Source organism: Hoplias malabaricus, chromosome 8, assembly GCF_029633855.1.
Source record: "Hoplias malabaricus isolate fHopMal1 chromosome 8, fHopMal1.hap1, whole genome shotgun sequence".
In the NCBI taxonomy this organism is placed as follows: Eukaryota; Metazoa; Chordata; class Actinopteri; order Characiformes; family Erythrinidae; genus Hoplias; species Hoplias malabaricus.
Genome location: NC_089807.1, coordinates 13,875,877 through 13,896,633, shown reverse-complemented (window position 1 = coordinate 13,896,633; position 20,757 = coordinate 13,875,877). Strand labels below are relative to the sequence as shown.

Genomic DNA, 20,757 nt, shown 5'->3' with positions numbered 1-20,757 from the left:
TATACTCTGAATTGTTCAGTAACTCCTATGTGACTAATGTATTTGTATATAAAGTGTTTAGTGATTGATAGGGCAGTGTGATGTCTAGGGTTGTGTAGAGGAAGAGCAGTGTGTGTGTGTGTGCCCCGTGGAGCCTGGGGCTGTTTGTCTGACTGCTCATTGATCGTGTGCCGCTGTTCTCAGCTCCAGTGTCTGGTGTCAGCCGACCCTCTGTCGCCATCCTGCCTCTGTCGCTGCCTTTTCACTGGGACTACACTCTCCCTCCACAGCCTCAAAGACTGGTTTAACTCCATTTAATGTGTGTATGTGTGTTTATGTGTGAGCTGGCAAATCAGAAACGTCAAGAAACACAGTGACAAAAATAAATAAAATTAAAGAAATGTGTGTATTCCCTGGTTAGTTCCCAATAACTTAGCGTAATATCCCATAGGTCTTAAACGTTCAAGCTTCCCTTCTGTACTTCTTCTGGTTCCTGTCTACGAAGAAGGGTAGGGTTCGATTCCCTGCTCAGTCAAGTATGCCATGCTTCATAAACAAGAATCAAGGGTCAATCTTCTTAAAACTAATCCTGCTTCTATGTATTCTAAGCAGTTCTGTATATGAGGGTCTGCCCACTGCCATGATGTAAATATTCTTCGCTGAGCAGGTTTAAGGAAAACAGGATAATGCTTGTAAAAGCATTTGTAATAAAATGTTAACAATATTAGTGATAGTGCTATTTTAGGAATAATACAAAATGATATAACCTCAGCACCCATCAGCACTCCTTTCAACTGTTTAAATTAGTCCAAGGCAAAATATATTTCAACATGTGCTTTTAGCAATGATTTTAAATAGCATTAAAAAATGTAAAATCATTATCCAATATAAACATGCTCCTTATTTCAAGGAAGACATTTTGATGAATGTATCATATCACGTAGATGGTAAATTTGTAGCATATCAGGAATATTGAGGCCTTTTTATTGGTCCATTCATCATGAAATGTTCATATGATGTAAAAGTTTGCCTTTTGATGAGAAAATGTTGACAGTGACAAATAAATTGCTGCTGTATATTCAAAACAAATTCAGCAGGTATGTTTCTGAGTTGTATGAAAATTAACAGAGAAAAATAGACAGAGACAGAGACTGAGAGAGCGAGAGAGAGCAAGAGCAGAGCGAGAGAGAGAGAGAGAGAGAGAGATGTGAGTAGGAAATGAGTAAGAAAGCGAGAAGCAAGTGGATGAGAGGAAGCTAAGGTCCAGACGGTGTGTGTGTGTGTGAGCGCGTGTGTGTGTTTGAGTGTTTACTCTGCCACTGTCGTCTCCATGTCTGGAGCAGCAGACGCCCTGGTGACAGAGCTGAGATGGATGCCTGTGTGATGGGCTGAGAGTGAGGAAGCTTGATCTGCTTCCAGTCATTTCTTTATGATCTACTGAAAAACAAACACAATCACTGTGGAGGGTCTCTCTCTCTCTCTCTCTCTCTCTCTCTCTCTCTCTCTCTCGATATATATATAAATAAAGACATCACTGCTCTTAAACCAGGACCTGACCTATACATTCTCTGAGCTTAATCAGGTGCACAAGTACTATCCATATCACTGAACATAAAATATTATGGTCCCTAATGCTCTGCTCTGCTTTGCATCAACAGAAAGACAAGAGAAGCAATCACTCTTTCTGGGAGGCACCCAGTGTCCAGCTGTAACCATGGTAATCTGTGCTGCTCTAAAACATTCGTTTATCTTCATTCCCAACAGCTCGCCATGTCAGGCCTTTTCCAAATGAAGTACGCACGCATGCTTCAACCCTAGTGCTCGCTGCCCATCTATCTCTGTTGTGCTGATGTCTGTTTGCACTTCACTTTGACAAATGTACAAGAACGGGACACTTCAGGAGAGCTGGGCCGAGCAGGTCACACTTTTCAGACAGAGCTGTTAACCAAAGGACACTGCTCTGCAGCTGTTTATTAGCTGCCAAACAGCGGCTGGAAATCAAATCTCTGACTTTTTGATGAATCGGACACTTTCTGACAGGACTGTTCTGCGTGCGCGGTCAGGCTGAGAACCACAGAGCAAAAAAGTGGCAGCAATGTAAAGCCTCGGAGAGTTACAGCATTCTCCTCTATAAACATGAGTGAGCAGTCAAGAGACCTTTAACAAAAAAAGATAGTTCAAGCACAGACAAGTCTAGGATAATAAGACTTTCCCTCCTATTACCCTGCAATTAACCCTTAGAATCTGCAGCCGTTGCTGCTGATAAAAGCATAGTTTTATTTGTATTCATTATTTTTAACATGGTGCTTGATCAACAACCGAAGAGCTCACTTTCATTAGAGACCTATGGCACTGTCTAAACATTTCTGACTGTAGTCTTCTAAAGGTTAAAAGAAGGATATACTGCAGGAGGAGTGTGATGGACAGAGGGAGAGAGGGATGGAGAGAGAGAGAGAGAGAAAGGGAGAGTAAGATGAGAGAGGGACTCACCTGCTGACTTTGGGGTGAACTTGTCGCGGTTGGCTGCACACACAGCCAGGAGCCGGTAGCCCAGGTCCAGGTCAAAGCCCTGCTGCGCTGCAACACGACTCACCACCTGTACAACACATCAGGAGAGTGTTAAAACTCTTTTATAGGGGAGCTTGTAGATGTGTGTGTGTGTGTGCAAGCTAGAGACTTCAAATGTCTCAATTCAAGCACTGTGTTCCTGTTCTATGTTCTTTGTTGTGTAGTGTTATGAATTTCTATGCTGGAGTAAAACCAGTCATCACATAGAAGTAATATATCTGTAAAACCTTACTTTACAGAATTACAGAAGTAATATACTAATAAAAACATCATTCAGTGCAGATTCCCTACATTGTATTTTATTTTTCAATCCTACTAAGTCGTTTAGTATAAACATTACACCTGTTGCATTTCTCTGTTTTATACTCCTTCCAAAACTGTGGTTTGTAGCACTGGATTTCTGACAGATCTGCTCCCAGATGTGAGAATATATGAGAAGGAAAACTTCCTCGTTGTCTGTGAGGCAGAACTGTGCACTCAGCAGAAGAGCACGGACATAGACACACACACACACAGCAAAGCGGTAGGGGAGCACATTGTAGTGGACTTCTCTAAACTCGCTGCTTAGCACCAGGCCCACTGAATTTTTTAGAGTCTACATAAGATATGTGCAATTAAGCTGCCTTGAAATTCTACTCCAGACCCCCATGAGAACCGTCGGAACCGGCAGTGTGCTAAACACTGTACCCCCCTTACACTGCTCCTCTCCTCTTCATACACAAAATATCTCTCTACAAAATACTCATAGTGGAGCAATTTCCTCATTCTAATGCAATCATATGAAATATTTATCGCCTTCCATGAATAATGCATTCTGAAAGAAAACAGCCACCTCCACTGATGTGGTACAGTGTTAAGGCTGTGTTGGTATTCGCAGTATTTGCAGGGCAGGACTGATGGATTTTCCCTGGAGATTTGGGAGACTGTTGCACAGACGTTCAACTGTTTGTTCTCTGAATGTTCTGTTCCGCAGAGACCTGAGCCTAGACTTGGCCCTCTGAACTCCAGATTCAAACCTCTTTCAGAAGAGACCTTGATCTGCAGCAAGGGAAAAAAAAGCTGGGAAAAAAGCCCAAAAGTTAGAGTGCAATATGAAAGGCCCTGTGCTGAGAACACATCCACCTCCACAACACGGTTCAGTCAAAAACGGTTCTCTTACAAGAATGTTAAAAAAGACATATCTATCACTGACTGCTCCAGCACGGGACTCTGGACTACGACGGTTACTGCTTTCTTTTTTTAAAACAAACATTGCTGTTTGTTTGACATCACCACAGAAAGCAAGACTTAGGGCTGGTGACTTTTACCGGCATTGATCACACATAGACACAAATCACTCTAAAGTCTCTACTCCACCGCAAAAACTAAAGTATATAATACACCACAGTATGTGCTCAATAAACACTTCATAACGATTTGTTAACTACCTTTCATTGTGTCACTATTTGATTTAAACATAAGACAAAAATACCACTAGAAGTGGATTTAAAAGAATCATAAAACAGTAAAAGTGACATACTAACCTGCGCAGACAGATTTTTATTCATGGTTCAATAATTGAATAATTCAATGATGGATTAACAGCATTCTGAAATCTGATGAATAGCATCTCTTATAATGAAAAGCCAGAGACATTTTTTATCCTGCAGTTTGCAGGGTTTTTGGACAAGCAGAAATGCAGAGTTCCTGCCAAACTTTAATTTCCCTTCTGCAACTGCATCTGCCAAGTGTATGAACCAGGCACGGTGCCACACAGGCTAGCATAGATTCAAACGGGCTTTAGAAATGTTCCCTCTCATAAGCCTTTTCCTCATAATCTCTTTTCTCAGAATGCTGGCCTGCAATATTATGTGATTCAACAGCAAAATTTCAGGTCACTGAACCAAGCAAATTCTAGTTTACAGTTTTGCCGTGTCGTTAGAAGGTGAGAGCATTGTGACAATAGCCCAAACAGCACTGAGTAAGGAGAGGAAGACGGGCCACAAAGAAAATATCCAACGTATTCCCTTTGAGACACGGGGGAAGAAAAAGCACGAGCGATTGTTCGGGCCGCAGCACTGCAGATATGCACAGGTTGACAGGAAAAGACTGTGAAACAGTGCACTCCCAGATAGCTGTCGTTGGTAAAGCTACTGACAAGCTGGATGTGTCATTTATCATTTGGTGGAGTGCTGAGCATGTGCGGCTGCAAGAGAATCGAGCTGCGTCTGCGTGCGCTGGGGTGTGGGCGGCAGAGAGAGAGCTACCTGCTGCTGCCCCAGGGGCCGTGTGTAAGACATGTCCGCATCTGTCAGCTAGCATTCTTATCGGCTTCTCACTTTCATCTCCCCATCACCCCGAACAGAGCTGGCGGGGTTGGGGGAAGGGCATGGGGGGTGGTCACTAACAGTCCATATCCACTACTGAGGATGAATGCCTACAAGCTTCCAATACACACAATACACCCCACAAAAAAGTCCCAATCAACACTAAAATATCACTATTACATTCAAACCAGGCATATCTTTAACTGATCAATACTCTCCGTATTAAGTCTAATTAAACTCCCATCCTTTGTTGAGTCTGTTTTCCTCAGTTTAGCTCCACTTACATCATTGGCTCAGGGGTGAGGTAAACGGTCGTTATCCATGAGCAGTCGTGAGGCGCGTTTTCAGGAGTTAACAAGCGGTTTGTGTGTCTGCAGCGTGGAGCAGTTTAAAAGTTGAAAATGACAACAGCTCAACAACCACTCGGAATATCTGCAACAGTGATTTGTCTGCAGCTAAGCCAGCACTCATTATTTCAAAACACATTTACTGGAGCTAAATGTAAAACGAGAACGCCTGGTTATTGCACATTTAGCAATAAGAGCAGTAGTAGGATGATTCATTTAAAAAGACCAAATATAAACTATAACATATCAGAATGTGTCACACTAGGCATATATTAATTATGAAATGACTGTGACATATATAAACAATCGAGAATGTATGATAATTTACATGAAACTGACATTTTCTGTACATTTAAAAAAGGGTGCAGTTGTGTTATCTATAAAAATATAAATACTGGACTAGGACATGGTATCAACAGAAATATGGCATTAAATTAATAAAATTAAATCTTTACAGCTGAATCCTTGTATTACAGTAACACAAATACTATTTACAGAAGAATTTGACAAGTGCATTACTTTATTACTGACAGATACAACAGACAGTGGACAATACTGTCATGCAGTTATCTGGCCATACACACGCAGTGAGTAGTGTAACAGCCGTTGAATGGGACAGAATCTTTGACCACTGTGCAATGGGTGGTCCTGTCAGAAGATCAAAGCTAGAACAGACTTCATCCTGTACTTCGAGTTCACACATGTTTTGACACCACCTTACAATCTCCCTCAACATTTTTTTTGCTCTCCTTTGATGACACAGCTCTGCGTATAACCTTGCTTTTAAGTTTGGGTTTTTTTTTTTTTGGCTTGTAAGCAAATAACCCAATAGGCACTGGAAAAGAGATCCACGATGGAATTTAATCCATATATGAACTCAGATAACAGCATCTAAAATAATTAATTAATTATTGGCGAAAGGCTATAACAGGGGTTCAAAGAGTGGTTGAATTCTTCGGGGGTTTAATCAGGGGCTTTAAGAGGTTTAAGGCCTTATTTAAAGTATAATGATTATTTTGTCGTTTACTCAATGCTCCTTCAGTTTGCCATTAAGTCCCATAATCTCTTGCCATAAGCTGAAGATTCATCTAGGGTATTTCCTCCAGCTGCTCTTACAACAAAAATATAAAAGAAAAAAAGAGGGCTCAATCAGTGAACGCAGCTGTTGATAAGACACTCATTTTCCAATATGTTTTTCAGTAAATGATTATGTGAAAAATAGACACTGCTCACAGGCTCTCTGCTGGAAATCAATGGGGAGGATGGCCTTACAGCCAACCAAGTGGCCGCTCTTGAGGCCAGTGCGAGGCTGGAGGTGCCGGTCACTGGCCTCCTGCCATAATCGATGAGGAGCTGTAGCAGAAGCTGGGAGGGGTGACTGCTTCTGCCTGACCTGTGCTTAAGTACCAGTGTCTTATCAGAGCAAAGGGGAAAGGGACAGAGTGAGAGGGAAGCCCAGAGAAATGGACTGCCTGTGTGTGTGTGTTGTGTGTTTGTGTGTTTCACAGAATGAAAGAGGAGGTAAGGTGCAGTGCCAGACACAGAATAAGAAACTGAGACAGTGAGAAAGAGAGAAAGGTAAAAAAGGGCAGGCGAGGTTAGAGTGAGTGTGTGGTAAAGGAGAGAGAGAGCGAGCCAGTGGACAGAGATGAGAGAGTGAGAGATGGGCAGAGGGCTAGGTGAAGCGTGACTTTTGCTTTAACCTCCGTCGCCGGCCCTGATAGGGGGACGGAGGAGGAGCAGCTGCTGTCTTACCGTCAGACATCCCATCAGGCTCTGCTCAAAGGGCCTCTGGAACGCTCGCGGGTCACCACACCAGTCCAGCAACTCCGTGGCTGCTGTCTGGAAATTGGCCGGGTTCTGTAAGTGCTGTGGGAGGGAAAGAGAAAACAAATAGTCATCAGTTCATACAACTTACGATAACCTTCAAACAGAAACTAAAAAAGATTGAAATACTATTGCAATTCAGTTTTACTTATAGAGCGCTTTTAAAACAGGTGTCACGAGCTTCCTTATTTGCCACATATTAAAAAAACCTGATTTACAAAGCTTCCTTACTCCAAATATGTGTAACCATGATTGGTAAGAACAAAAAAAGCTGGCAGTAGAAAATGTACAGTATGGGATATCGCTAGTATAAGCTACTATTGCTGTGCACTTTACTGATTTAATAACACTAGCAAACTCATCAAAATACATCACTTAAACCAGCAAGCTTTGTAACATTGGGCAGTTTAGTTGCTTTGGAAGCAGTAGGCTACAATTTTAAATAACTGCCGTTGTTTTATAATGCAGCGGTTTAAGAGTACACCTAATTTCTTGCAACATCGTCACCTACATTTTTAGAAAAACCTGATCACTTTTCTTATGCATATAAAATTATTGCCATAGATGTGGTCACCTACTGTTTTGTGTGTAAGATCACCTTCTGAAATCTGAACAAATAAAAGATCAAAAAGCATAAACAGCAGGCTTTAGGCCTTAAAATAAAGCTGTAAATGTCCCCATCACCTCAATCACATAAAATGCAACTCTACTTCGTTAATGTACAGTTGAGTGTTGTCTTGGGTGGCACTCAGTGACTGAGGCTGCACACTGTCTGCAAGTGCTAAAAAGGTGTTCTGACAAGTTGTGCTACCCATCAGTACCGATCCAATAACAGTTCTGCACATAATCAGACCCACAATTTTTTTATGTTTTCATGGTAAATCTGTTTTTTTCCCCGGGTGCTTTATACAGTCTTAGCTTACAGTAAATTGCCTCCACATTCCAAAACTGTACACGCTGAAACAAATGTACAAAAATGTATAAATATATAAACAAATTATTACCACTGTAATTACCTTTAATTACCTATCTTTCCCCACATACAGGGATTTAGACTGTGCATATCTCCTGCTTATACTTCTATTGGAAGCATTTTCTGATGCTTTTATCTTACTGACTGTTTTATTTAGGCGGCTGTACTTATAAAAGTACACTATGGTCGCACATCGACAGTGACTCTCACTTGTGTTGTAATTTGCAATCAGAATGAAAGCTGTTTTGAAACTGAAAGCTCCAGACAGGGCAGAGACAGTACAGAGTAGCACCACTGTGGGTCAGGGACGCAAATTCAATTGTCAAAATTTGTGGACATAAACCCTGTGTGACCGCAGCTTTATATGTCCCAGCTGAACTAGCTAATGAACCAATGTGGATACAGAATGATGCAGCTATATTAAACACAATAAACGAAGAAGCCATGATATTTATCAGAGATTGACCTGACAATCGCAATCGACTAGTTGGTGATCATTGATTTAGAGCTTTACACAGGGCCCACTTCTCTTCCTTCCTGCAACCACAACATTTCTGTTATCACCTTATCTCTAGTAAAAGCATTATCAGTGTGCTTCTGATATCATTATGTGTCTGATATAATGTCATGGTAGATCAATGTATAGGAACGCTCCAAGCTGCTAATCTATTTGACATAATGATAAAAGGCAAATGTCGAACAATACAGTGTGAAACTAGGTCTCGGTGCATCTGTTCAGATATGAGATGCCAGTGAGATTGAGCTCTGAAGCAATGCCAAATGACTGCATCAGAACACACACTGCTCAGTGTATCTAGGTCCTTACCTCAAAAGAGATACTAGGATTATGGCAGAATTGAACCTCTCTGTATTGACTGGGCCATGATTATAATCACTGTGCATTTCTTGAGGAACAGTATCTTTGTAGAAAGATGAGAACTGGCATCGTAGGCTTCTTCATATGAAAGCTATTTTTAAGTTTCTATCAGTTGTGAGTGTTTCTTTGCTGTCCTTTATCTCCAGTTTGCTTCGTCTGCATCTGCACGACCCTGTAAAGACCTGTGGTCACTTAGACCCTTGGCCTCCTGGCTGGAGCTCAGCTGTGCATTCTGGGATAGAAACCCTCCCCCCCACCCCTTCCCCAGCCCTTTAACAAAGAGCTCGGTGCTCTTCAAGGCCTCCTCACGCCACCCCAGCATGTCCTAATCCACCCTCCTCATCATCTTTTTGTCCTCTAAGATGTAATAGATCCGCAACACTGAAAGCAATAGCCAAGCAGGCTGGCAAACAAGGCGCTCGCAAGAGGCCGTGCTTTGTGGCGCAACTGAATGAGGAGAGGCTTACTCTCCTTTTCTCCCCGTTTTTATTGAGCCCTGAAATTGTTTATCCTTTCCCTAGTCCCCCCCACCCCCCCTCCAGTCCACCCATTCCAGACTGCAGCTCACAAGACATGATGAGAAATTTAAACAAACGAGCCTGCCGAGCAGCCTCTCCAGATTTCTTGTATGGAAATGGCTCCGACGCTGTTTGACCGTGGTGAGAAGAAGGCCACAGAGGCTTTAAAACTTTCATTCTGCTCAGTGACGGGTGCCTCCTCTTCTGCAGCGAAGCAGCAGCATTGTCTCGCGGGGGGCGGCAGAGGTCGCCATTGAATGGATGGCTTTGGTGTCCATTGACAAAGAGCTCATGTGACAAAGAGCCAGTGTGTGTGCTACCACACAGCTTCGCTGAATAAATCCAGCACAGCACAAGATCTACACTGACTGTGAACATTTCTCCTCCTGCCACAAAGCTGCGGAAAAGAAATTGCGACTATTTCCTAGAATGAGTAGATATTCTGAAAACACTGAGTGAACAGGACACTGATGGGAAGCCAGGACGAGCAGAAAGAAAGCAGGGGAGAGAGAGCATGAGAGAGAGAGAGAGAGGCCTTTTTGAGGAGGCGAATGCTAATGCTACAATCAAGGCCATAAAAAGTGGTTCCTTACATAAACAAACAAAAAAAATTGTCTGCAGACTGTTTATTTATGTACAATAAATACTGTTGGCTTCCAAGCAGTGAAAAACAGCATTACTTAACATGACCTCATCCTAAAAAGAGAGAGGGAGGCTGGTAATTGCAGTGTGAGTACAGCAAGTGTACAAAGACATTTTTTGCTCAAATTCTACAATACGTTGTATACACATCATTTAACCAAGTCGGCCTGAACTCAAATCTGACCTTGTTACGTCATGTCCCTGCTGATGTCGAAGGAGGATTCTGCTAACTTAAATCAATAAGATGTAAACAAAGCCGTTCAAAGGGGTTTGGTGTGAAAGGCTCACTGATACAGAAGTGTTCTGAATCAGAACTGTTCACGGTGGTAGTGAAAGGAGCCTCCTACTATCCTCAGGAGACAACACTTATCAGTACCAGAGGCCCTCCCGTTCAGTGCTTTACAGCTGCATCAAAAATGCATCACAATATTCAAGAGGAAATAATTAATTTATAAATTACAAACAGTTAAACATAGTTCCCTGTCCAGAATCAAGGATTAGAGCTGGCAGTTGCAGTGTGAGTGCAGTGTCACAAGCCTCACTGATGTGAGGGTAGTCACACTGTGCTGAGGGTCAGTGAGACAGTGTGGTTGGCAAAGCCACAGGACAGGTGTTCCAAAAGATCTAGACAAACCTGCACCTTCCCCCTGCCATGCTGACACGCTCCAAACACGACCTGTCCACCGCAGGGCCCTTTTCCTCTCTGCAATTTATCAATTCTTAGGCACAGTTACTCACATTGCTGCTGTAGGCCGCCGTGACTCCATGCAGCAAAAGTCACTGGAGAGCTTCCTATTCTTTAATACGAGCTAATAAACCTTCTACAGGTTTGAGTGTAATACACTGAATAAAAAGCTGATATGTTAGAGCTTATACAGGTATGACAGTAGCATCATCATATTACATAACATATAGATGTGTTACACGAGTTAAAGGCCTTCTAAGCTTGGCTACATCACACTGCTCAAAAAATTATGAATGTTTTAATTCCCTGCCAATTTCATTTGAACCAATCAGGAAACACTTCCATAGTAATGAATGGGTTTATTAACTCTTGAAATCTGAGAGTAGACTTTACTGCACTTCACCTATCACCTTCATAGAATGTTAGGTACAGTGAGCGACTATGAAACAAAAGGACCGACTGCTAGAAAGTGCTAAACAGGGTCAGTGATGCTTGGCCCCAGCAATCAAAAACACATTGAGGTCCAAACTTTTTTAATCATGAAACAGTTACAGTAAGTCCAGTAATGGCACTGTCCACTGCTTGGAACCTACGCCACTCAGCTCTATTGTTTTTCCACCAGCCAAATCTGGTACCCGGCACTTGATACTTTTTTAATCCCTGCTCACATCTGGTACAAAGCTGGGCTAGTTGGTACTAAATGTGACGTGTAAACCTTGCTGCTGGATTGGTGGCTGAAGAAAAACTCGGTACCACTTTAAAATAACACTACACTTTTAAAAGTTTTATAAATGGTTGAAAAATATGTTTATTACATGGTTATTAAAAAAGACATTCTATTCATGGTTTATTTCTTAAACTCGGTGGGTAAATGGTTAAACTCATTAACAAATATGTGCTGAAGCTGACAGGGTTAATGTCGACTGAAGGAGAAGTATCCAGAGATCTGACGTTTAACAGTGTTGATGGATGTGGGCTATTTGGCAAACAGCAGGTCATTATTGACATTTTCTATCTGTGTTATGAATGATTATTAATGACTTTTAATACATTTATAACCTAATTAATAACCATTAATAAACAGATAGTAAACCATTTATTGTAGTCTTATTTTAAAGTGGTACCAAAAACTCCAGCGAGAGCCAGAATGTTTAACAAGGAAAGCTCTACTGTGAGAACTGAGGCGCAGAACATTGATCAGTCCAAAAAGAAAGAAAACAACAACACCAAAAAAAGAAACACATGAATACATGACGAATAAACAGCGCCTACCATTACCACCTCAGTTCTTGTGGTTTTGAAAGCCTGCGGTTCCCGTTAGAGACAGGGATTTGTGACCTCACCACCTACTTTTCACTGGGAAGCTATGCTAGTGGAAAAGTGACCAAGGGGAAGTCGTCAAACCAAGCTATGCCGATGACATGCAGTGGAAAAGCACCATAAAAGACATCTCAAACAATGCCCAAACAGTGTGTGTGTGGAATACAGGGGTGTATCAAATATAAAGAGAAATTTCTATAGTCACCTACTCCTTCCGGGAACCTCCTGCAGAAGCTGTTCATCTCATCAGTTCAGCATGTGAACCATGCACATCTGCCTCCTTCAGCATTAGAGCTCAGCAGCTTAACACATTTGTATTCTTGATGCATTCATACAGCAATTCAGTACTGCTACAGAACATAAAAAAGGCTTTCTAATTAAAATTGAGTTGCTCTGCCATGTTTCCCTAATTATTTCCAATCACTGAAATTCCTTCTCATGGTCTTGAAGGGGAAAGAGCCAAATTAATTGTTTTCGATCATCAGAGATAGCAATTTTCAATTGCTCACAGGGAAGTGTTGAGAACAATAAGAGTGGTATATAGAAGCAGCCAAACAGGAGAATGGAGTTTGCCACAGCATAAATAAAACAGAAGACACAGTGGGACAGTCTCAGACCCTGTGCATGTAAATACATACAACTGTGCAGAAAATGGGATCTTTCAAAAAGTACAGCTTATCTACACTATTTCTATTCACTTTTATTCATTTAGTATGTTCTCTCTCTATATATATAGTGTATATAAATACTACATTTAAGGCTTTTTTACTATTTGCAGATATTGGAAACTAAAAGAAATACATTTTCTTGGAAAATATCTGCTGTGTCTTTGAGAGAAACTTATTTAAAAGTTAAATTGCTATCAACAATGATGTGGTTCTTTCCTAAAAGGTTGTGAAAACTTACTTAATCTCAAGTTTTCTTCTATCTGCTCAATGAATCATTGCAACTAAAAGTTTATAACAAAGCTGTGAGGCTGTCAGCCTGACAGTGATGTCCCTCAATAGAGAAGAATATCTCATTTACTGTGACTGACAGCTTTCGGCTGCTCTCCACCGAGAGTGTGGCTGTTCCTGCAGACTAGGAGGCCTGCGCTGAGGAAGTGCAGGAATGCAGAGGGAAGGCCTGCGTAAATGAAAGTCAGATGACAACAATGGCATGCCTGCACAGAAAGAGATTGAGTGCAAAATGAAGAATGGAGCATATTACCCTTTCACACTCCTTTCTACTGACAAATAAAACCAATGTACAGAGCAGAGTGAAAATAATACTGAATAGCAAGTGCTAATCTGCAGCTGATTTAATGCTGGTTTAATACATCCTTTGTAGATCCTTTTTGTTTATATGTAATTTACAGCACATTCTCACTGATTCCTGAGATAAAACCCTTGACAATTTTGTTAAATTCTATTTAACTGAATGATAACACACTGACATTTTGCGTTGAATGCCCTGAATATGTGAAATCAAATGTATAAGCTCCATTGTTTTTGTGGCTAGCAAATCATTTGTGCAGTGGTGCAGCAGGTAGTGTTGCAGTCACACAGCTTCAGGGACCTGGAGGTTGGGGATTCAAGTCTCACTCCGGGTGACTGTCTGTAGTTTGGTGTGTTCTTCCTGTGTCTGGGTGGGATTCCTCCGGGATGCTCTGGTTTCCTCCCACTGTCCAATAACACACGTTGGTAGGTGGATTGGCGACTCAAAAGTGTGCACAAGTGTGAGTGACTGTGTATATATATGTGTGTGTGTGTGAGTGGGTGATTCCGGGTAGGCTCCGGACCCACCGAGACCCTGAACTGGATAAGTGGTTACAGACAACGAATGAATTTTCCTGTCATTTTGTATTCAGAGCTCAGTGCATTATTTTCATACATGACTTTCTGATTTTAGGAAATGCTCTAAAAATCACAGCTCTTCCTTTAACAAACCTGCGACTAGACATTTAGCATTTTCCTTTTTAGCGTATGCATCTGTAAAAGCGATTCAACAAATTTAGTCTTTCATTTATGACTAGATGCCACAGAGATGACTTTGAACAAAAGGAGAGGGAGATGCGGGAGACAACAAGTCACAAGGTAAAGGGAGGGAAAGGAAAAGCAGCAGAAAGTCCCCATCAGATTCACAGAGTATCAGCCTCCCAGGAAGCCAGGCTTCAAAGACAGCCCTGGAGTGATAAGGTGCCCTTGTTTACCAGCAGACAGGATCAGGCAGTACCTGCTCTAGAGGGAAAAAAGAAAGGAAAAAACAGCACAGAACCTGGCCCCCAGCCAGCATCCCCAAATCAAAACTGCGCACAACACCGGGATGCATGCAAATGTACACACGCGTTGACGATCACTAACCTGTACTGACTGGGACAACTGTCACACACAATATACTGCAGCCTAACCACACCCCAAATGTGCCGTTTCAATTTGACTAATCAGCTTCAATCGATTGCGTTTTGTCTTTAGGGTTAATCATCCACAATCTGGCGTGCATAATAAAGATAGTAACGTCATTTGCTATGAATAAAGCACGAGAGACATTTCAATTGGGATCCGCAAGCACCCTACATTTGTCTAACTGAACCAGAGACAGTAATGAGATAAACACATAAAATGGAACACCATAAAAGCTCCGAATTGTGTACACAGCCATGTACTACTGTTCCTTAAAGCTGTCAAGAGGCACAAAGAGTCACACCCACTCTCATAACAAACACAGCAATTAGTGATGTCTACAATCACAAACCATAGCCCTGGGTCATGATTACCTGTGCTTACAGAATGTGACTACAGTCTGTGTGTGTACACTCACTGCCTCAACTCTCCCAGCAGTGCATTAACCCATATACCTATTGGTTGTATTTTAATGCACAGTGTTTCGTTCTTTAATTTTAACATGTATTTATCGAATACTTTAGAAAATGACTGTGACAACGGTAATCTCTGAAAGCTATGGGTTTGTGTATTTGTGCTTTTGGATAACAAACAACATTTATATTAGGTCTGACTTCCAATAACAATGTCCAGTTTCTAACAGTTAATGAGATTACTCATAAGCCTTTGGATTACACCTCCAATTTGGTGAAAAGAATATAAAATATACATCTCAAAGTTGACAGGTAGTGTGCGTCTATCTAAGACACTTGTGTGTTTGTCTCTATGCCATTACAACAAGCAGAGTGTCGTGTGTTAGGCTGTGGAAATGCTGTGGAGGAGAACCGGAGAACAGCATTCAGATCTGAGCCCTGGCCTCATTCTGCAACCTGATCCAGGCCCAGCCAATGGGAAGTCTAACAGCACCATTTAAGGCAGCCCACAGAGCCGAGTGGAGGCCAAGCAGCCGTGAAGGCTCAGCTACCAACTGCACACATGTGTCACTGCTCAGGCTATATTTGTATGAGGGCTTTATGTAGGGCTACAACTGAAGTATAGACAAGTGGTGCATTTGGTTTCTTCTGAAAGAATAATGGAGTACAGTCAAGATCTCACTGCAGGAGCGTGGGCTTGGTTTACATTTTACAGCTGTTGAACGTGGCCCTGTATAATATTACATAACCGATCCTCATTTATATGAGCCAGTACGTGGGTGGGGAATACAGTAGTTTGTATATTGCTGATAAATTATAACATTATAATACAAAATTACAACGCACACAGACTTTCACAAACATTGAATATATGTTGACGCATCAGAAAACCAGTTTAATGCATGAGTCTAAGGTGTCTGATATATTCAATTTACTTACTATCCTTCAGGAAGACTGATGCTCACCTGTTTGATGCACAGCAGTCTGTCATTGGTCTGCTGTATGTGCCTGTCCATAGAAGGAATCGAGTTCATCTTGATTGCTGTCTCTTTCTCTCTACCTGGAAGCCATTAAAGTTCTTCTCCCTGAGAAATAGACAGACAAAGAGAAGAGTGTGTCAGCGAGCAGCAGAGAGAGACAGAGGGACAGAAAGCACTTGGAAGAAGATCGCTGAACTCCTCACTGCCTCAACAAGGCCCTGAAAGACACTGAGCATTCAGGTGACTTTTTTTTTCTTTTCATCCGGTTTTCGAGGATAAGACTTGGACCGGTTCCAGGCATCTCTCACCAGGCCAGAGCATGTCTGTGGAGCAGTGATGATGCAGGGGACTATTGGAACCTGAATACAATTGAATCCAAACTTGTGAATTGTAGCGTGGGATGTTTGTCTGCTAGCCAAGACTGGGGTGAACTATTCGCTACAATTCACAAGTTTAGATTCAGTTTTAATACTATTTATTATACTTAATTTATACATGATTTGAGGTATATATTATTCAATCCACCTAATGCTTAAGATGAAGTTAGAGTGGTTTATAGCTCTTCAAAGAACAAAGATGTGAAATGAATCAAAGGTCATGACCACTTCAACACAAAACACAGTTATTTTATTTACCATGCGACACAACCAATGAATCGACATGCAGCTGTAACTGGATCCTGTCCGCACTGCTGTGAGCAAGTCTGACTTAGTCAGTTTCTTAGAAACAGCTTATTTCAGCTTAAACCACTATGAATCACTTTGTTTACATCTTACAGCAGAGAATCATTTGCTTTACACTTATGACCTGAAACAAGGGTCTGGAGCCTAACAACCATTTCATACATTTTTCTTCATAAAAATAATTTATTATTTGAAAGAGCCAAACCTGACAGTGTATATAACACACAAAGCATGTTGACAGAAATGACACACACACACACACGCACTTGTATATATGCCCTATCTCTTCAGATTGAGACAAGCCATATCTGTAGTGGCATACCCCATCTGACTCAAAAGGCAGTGGAGTCACCTTACTGTTTGCATAGTTCAGGAGTTAGGTCGTCCTCGGTTACCCATCCACAGGCCGCTCTGTCATGGATACGCCAAGTTCATATCCTTAACCCCAAACCCACAGCCTCGTTCATGAACAGGCCCAGACAGTGCCATCAAAACAAATACACACAAGCAAACTGTTCACTGACGTTAGCTGCTGGATGTTAAGACATGTACAACCAGACTGAGGGATAGTCTCTGCTCGTCAAGTGCTCCTAAGGCTTTCTATTCTATTCTATTCCTACACTAGTTACTAAAATGCAGAGTGGTGTGACATCCTTATGATAACAGTAATGCGTGTATCACTGTGATACTGATACATACATGACTTCTTAATGATTCAATTGGATTATGATTCTCTAGTAAGTGATTCAAGAATCATATTAATTCATGATTCAATGAGTCAATATTATTTTTTGCATATTCTGAAATACATTATTTACAGAACTTTGAAGACATTTTTATCCAGAATAATTTCCAAAACCTGTGACAGATCAAGGCCAGTGAATGGTTCCTACTGTTATAATTCATTCATTCATTCATTATCTGTAACCGCTTATCCAATTTAGGGTCGCGGGGGTCCAGAGCCTACCTGGAATCATTGGGCGAAGCCAGTCCTTCACAGGGTAACACAGACACACACACATTCACTCACACCTAGGGACACTTTCGAGTCGCCAATCCACCTGCAACGTGTGTTTTTGGACTGTGGGAGGAAACCGGAGCACCCGGAGGAAACCCACGCGGACACGGGGACACACCAACTCCTCACAGACAGTCACCCGGAGCGGGAATCGAACCCACAACCTCCAGGCCCCTGGAGCTGTGTGACTGCGACACTACCTGCTGCGCCACCGTGCCGCCTACTGTTATAATGTAATGTATAATGTAAGCTTGGAAATGGTGGGTGGTCTGAAATGGTCTGGGATGTCAATTCCAGTTGTTACTTCGTTTGACAGCCCTTTCTCTATGTGTTATCCCCCCCATTTTCTGTACAGTCACTGTTTTATTTTGAAATGATCAATGAAAATATCCAAGGGTGTTGTGTTTGGCTCCACCGCTGTTGTCCGCCACGTCTGCTGACCGAGAGAGTCTGTTTTCTCCGCAACTGCTCGGTTGCGGGTCGACTGGCTTCCTACTGTCATTACTACTTCTGTGCTGCTCTGTACCCCATTAATATTGTGCTTTTTTGATTGATTGTCTTTTTTAATACATTTGTAGGGGTTGTGGGTTATTTATTTATTTATTCATTCATTCCTCCTGTCCATCCATCCTGAGACAGTTGTGTTATCAACTATGTTATACCTGTCGTGATCCTAAAACATTTAAGTGACTGGAACTACTGTATGTGTGGTAGCAGAAGTAGTACCTACTATTATTGTTATTGTTATTATTTATTTATTTATTACTGATTAATACAAAGTGAATTGTTAACTTCAGAGCCGACCATCTCTAATGCTGTACTGAATTATGTTGGAAGTGTATGTGTGTTAAGCTGCAGACTTGGAGCGAGGAGGTGTTTGGAGTGAGATGATGGGTGTTGTGTTTACATTTACATTGAGAAAAGTCCAGCAGGGCTGAATCCCATCAGCGTGTCTATTACACGGTGTTAAAGGTATCATGCCTTACATTCAAGGTTATCAATTCTGCCTTGCCGGCTGATTTACAGCTCCATTCAGCGAGGGATAAATCCAGGGTCCCTGGGTCCTGCCATAACTCATGTACTGGGAGCGGTCACGTGGCCCGATTAATAGGTGCAGAGCAGGGGGAGGCAGGACTCCATCCCTCATCTGCCCAATTTATCGCCATCACTCTTACAAATTCCTCCGTCCAAACAGGCCAAGAATCCCCAGCATGAGGCACCCAACTCTTGCCTGCTGCCACAGCCTGATAAAGCTCACTTCATACACCTTTGCTGGGCCAGCCACAGTCAGGAGTGACCATCCTGTACAGGGTTTGGTGCTGGAACCAAGTGCATTCGGGGATTTTAAGGAGAAACAGCCTTGAGTGTCCTGACATGCTCAATAATGAAGCGCAAGACATACACAGTAACAGACGATGACAAGCATGCACTTGCTGGCTCTTTAATAGTCTAGAAGGTCACATATAAAAAAAATTTATGTCGGTTTAATCTAGGGTTCACAGCATTTGATTTGGCAAGGCAAATGTAGCTGACTTTAACTAAAAGCTGTAGAAGCCTAGCTGTTGATTTAACCCTTTACCCTGCAGCAGGCTTATTAAGGGAGGTATTAATCTCCAGAGAACAGAGAAGCAACCTTTATTTTCAGCATCTGTAGCATACAGTTGATTATCACAGAAACTCAATTCCCTGTAAACACAAGAATAGGAAAAAATATACACTCAAAATATTAATGCTTCCGCACCTGCCCGACAATCTCTAAAATAGCTTTTCACAGATTTCTGGTCCGTTTACAAACTACAGAATAATGCCACAAAAACACCCTGTCCACTGTAATCATTCATTAATTTTAAATAACCACTATATATACTGTTCCGGGTCAGGTGCCAGCCCATCACACTCACACATTCACTCACACATCTGGATGCTTTTGAATAGCCAATTCATCTACCAGAGGAAGAGGAAACCCACGCAGACACAGGGAGAACACACCAAACTCCTCACAAACAGTGACCTGCACCCACACCCCCTGATCTGTGGAGCAGTGTGATAGTCCCAGTCTAAATCACTAAAGGTGAAGCTGATAGATTTGTTTAAAAAGCAAGAAAGTATTTCTGTAATAATTCTGTGAAAAAATGGAATTCACACACATCTCACCCCATCAAGACAAGTTCTCTGTCGCAAGGTCTCCTCTTTAGTTTTACACTGGAGCTGTGATGCTACGTAAACAGTAAAGGACAGTAATGCGGCCCAAACTCTATTTGGCTTACAAAGATTATTATACAAGTAGCTTCATAGCTTTGGTGGAAAAATTGTGTGAGCCATCCCTTTAAATTGTTAATATTTGCCTATATTTTATTTTATTAGGTCTATTTTGTAACCTCTTTGCAACCTTTCCCCGTAATTAGGCAGGCTTCTCTATTACTCTGTTATTAAGATTTGATACGAATGGCCAGATCTAACCTTCAGTGGGCTACTTGAGCACTTGTGACATCACAAACACGATGAATTCAAAACAAGCTTTAGCTTCCATAAACACACTGCATGAATTGGACAGTGAAAAATGAACAATTACCACACATTAAAGAATTGCTTTAAGCCCTGTAAGACCTACATGTACTAGAGAATAAAAAGTAACATCTAACATGCACACGGAACTGAGGGGTGTCCACAAATTGGTGCTAGCTGTTTAAAGGTTTAAATGTGCTCCACTGTGGTGTAAAATGTGCCAGTGAGGCTGCAGTGATGGCTGGTGTCCAGCAGGTGTCTCCCTCCCACGATGCAGTTCAGTTATCAGCACAGAGCTACCGCATGTTCCTTTAAGCCTTTACAAGCGCTACAAATCCTCTGCTCCAGCTCACTGACAGGACACTCTCAAACCTGCGGCTTGCCCAGCCGACCTTGTGGCTATTGATTAACTATTTCCCACCGAACCCTGCTGTCTCTCACTCCTGCAGCTATCAGCCGAGACAGAGAGAAACAGAGAGAGAGAAAGAGGGAGTTAGTTAGAGACGGCAGGAGAGAGGAAGTGCTGGAGATCAGCAATTCCCTCTCCCTCTCCCTCTCCGTCTCTCTCTCTTCCTCCATGTTCCTGAGCCTTTTTTTTCCCTACTGTACAAAAGCATGGCTGCACGCGTCAGGAGGAAGGCAATGACACAAAAACATCTCTGCAGCGGCTGCCCAGCATCCTGTCCAGTGACGCAGGCCGGTGGTGGAGCAGAGCCCAGAGCTCAAGCCCGCACC

General features: G+C 42.0%; 1 protein-coding gene across 4 annotated transcripts in view; it reads right to left on the bottom strand.

Annotated features, from left to right (window-relative positions):
• The window catches only part of zmiz1a (zinc finger, MIZ-type containing 1a), a 144,420-nt gene that overhangs the window by 34,856 nt on the left and 88,807 nt on the right, over positions 1 to 20,757 (bottom strand). For all 4 annotated transcript variants that reach the window (XM_066678777.1, XM_066678778.1, XM_066678779.1 and 1 more), the window contains exons 4-6: positions 15,802 to 15,921; positions 6,956 to 7,069; positions 2,470 to 2,575 (exon numbers count right to left, since the gene is read on the bottom strand). In XM_066678777.1, the coding sequence (XP_066534874.1) occupies positions 2,470 to 2,575; positions 6,956 to 7,069; positions 15,802 to 15,870 (289 nt within the window). In that variant the 5' untranslated portion in view covers positions 15,871 to 15,921. The remainder of the gene's footprint in view (positions 1 to 2,469; positions 2,576 to 6,955; positions 7,070 to 15,801; positions 15,922 to 20,757) is intronic.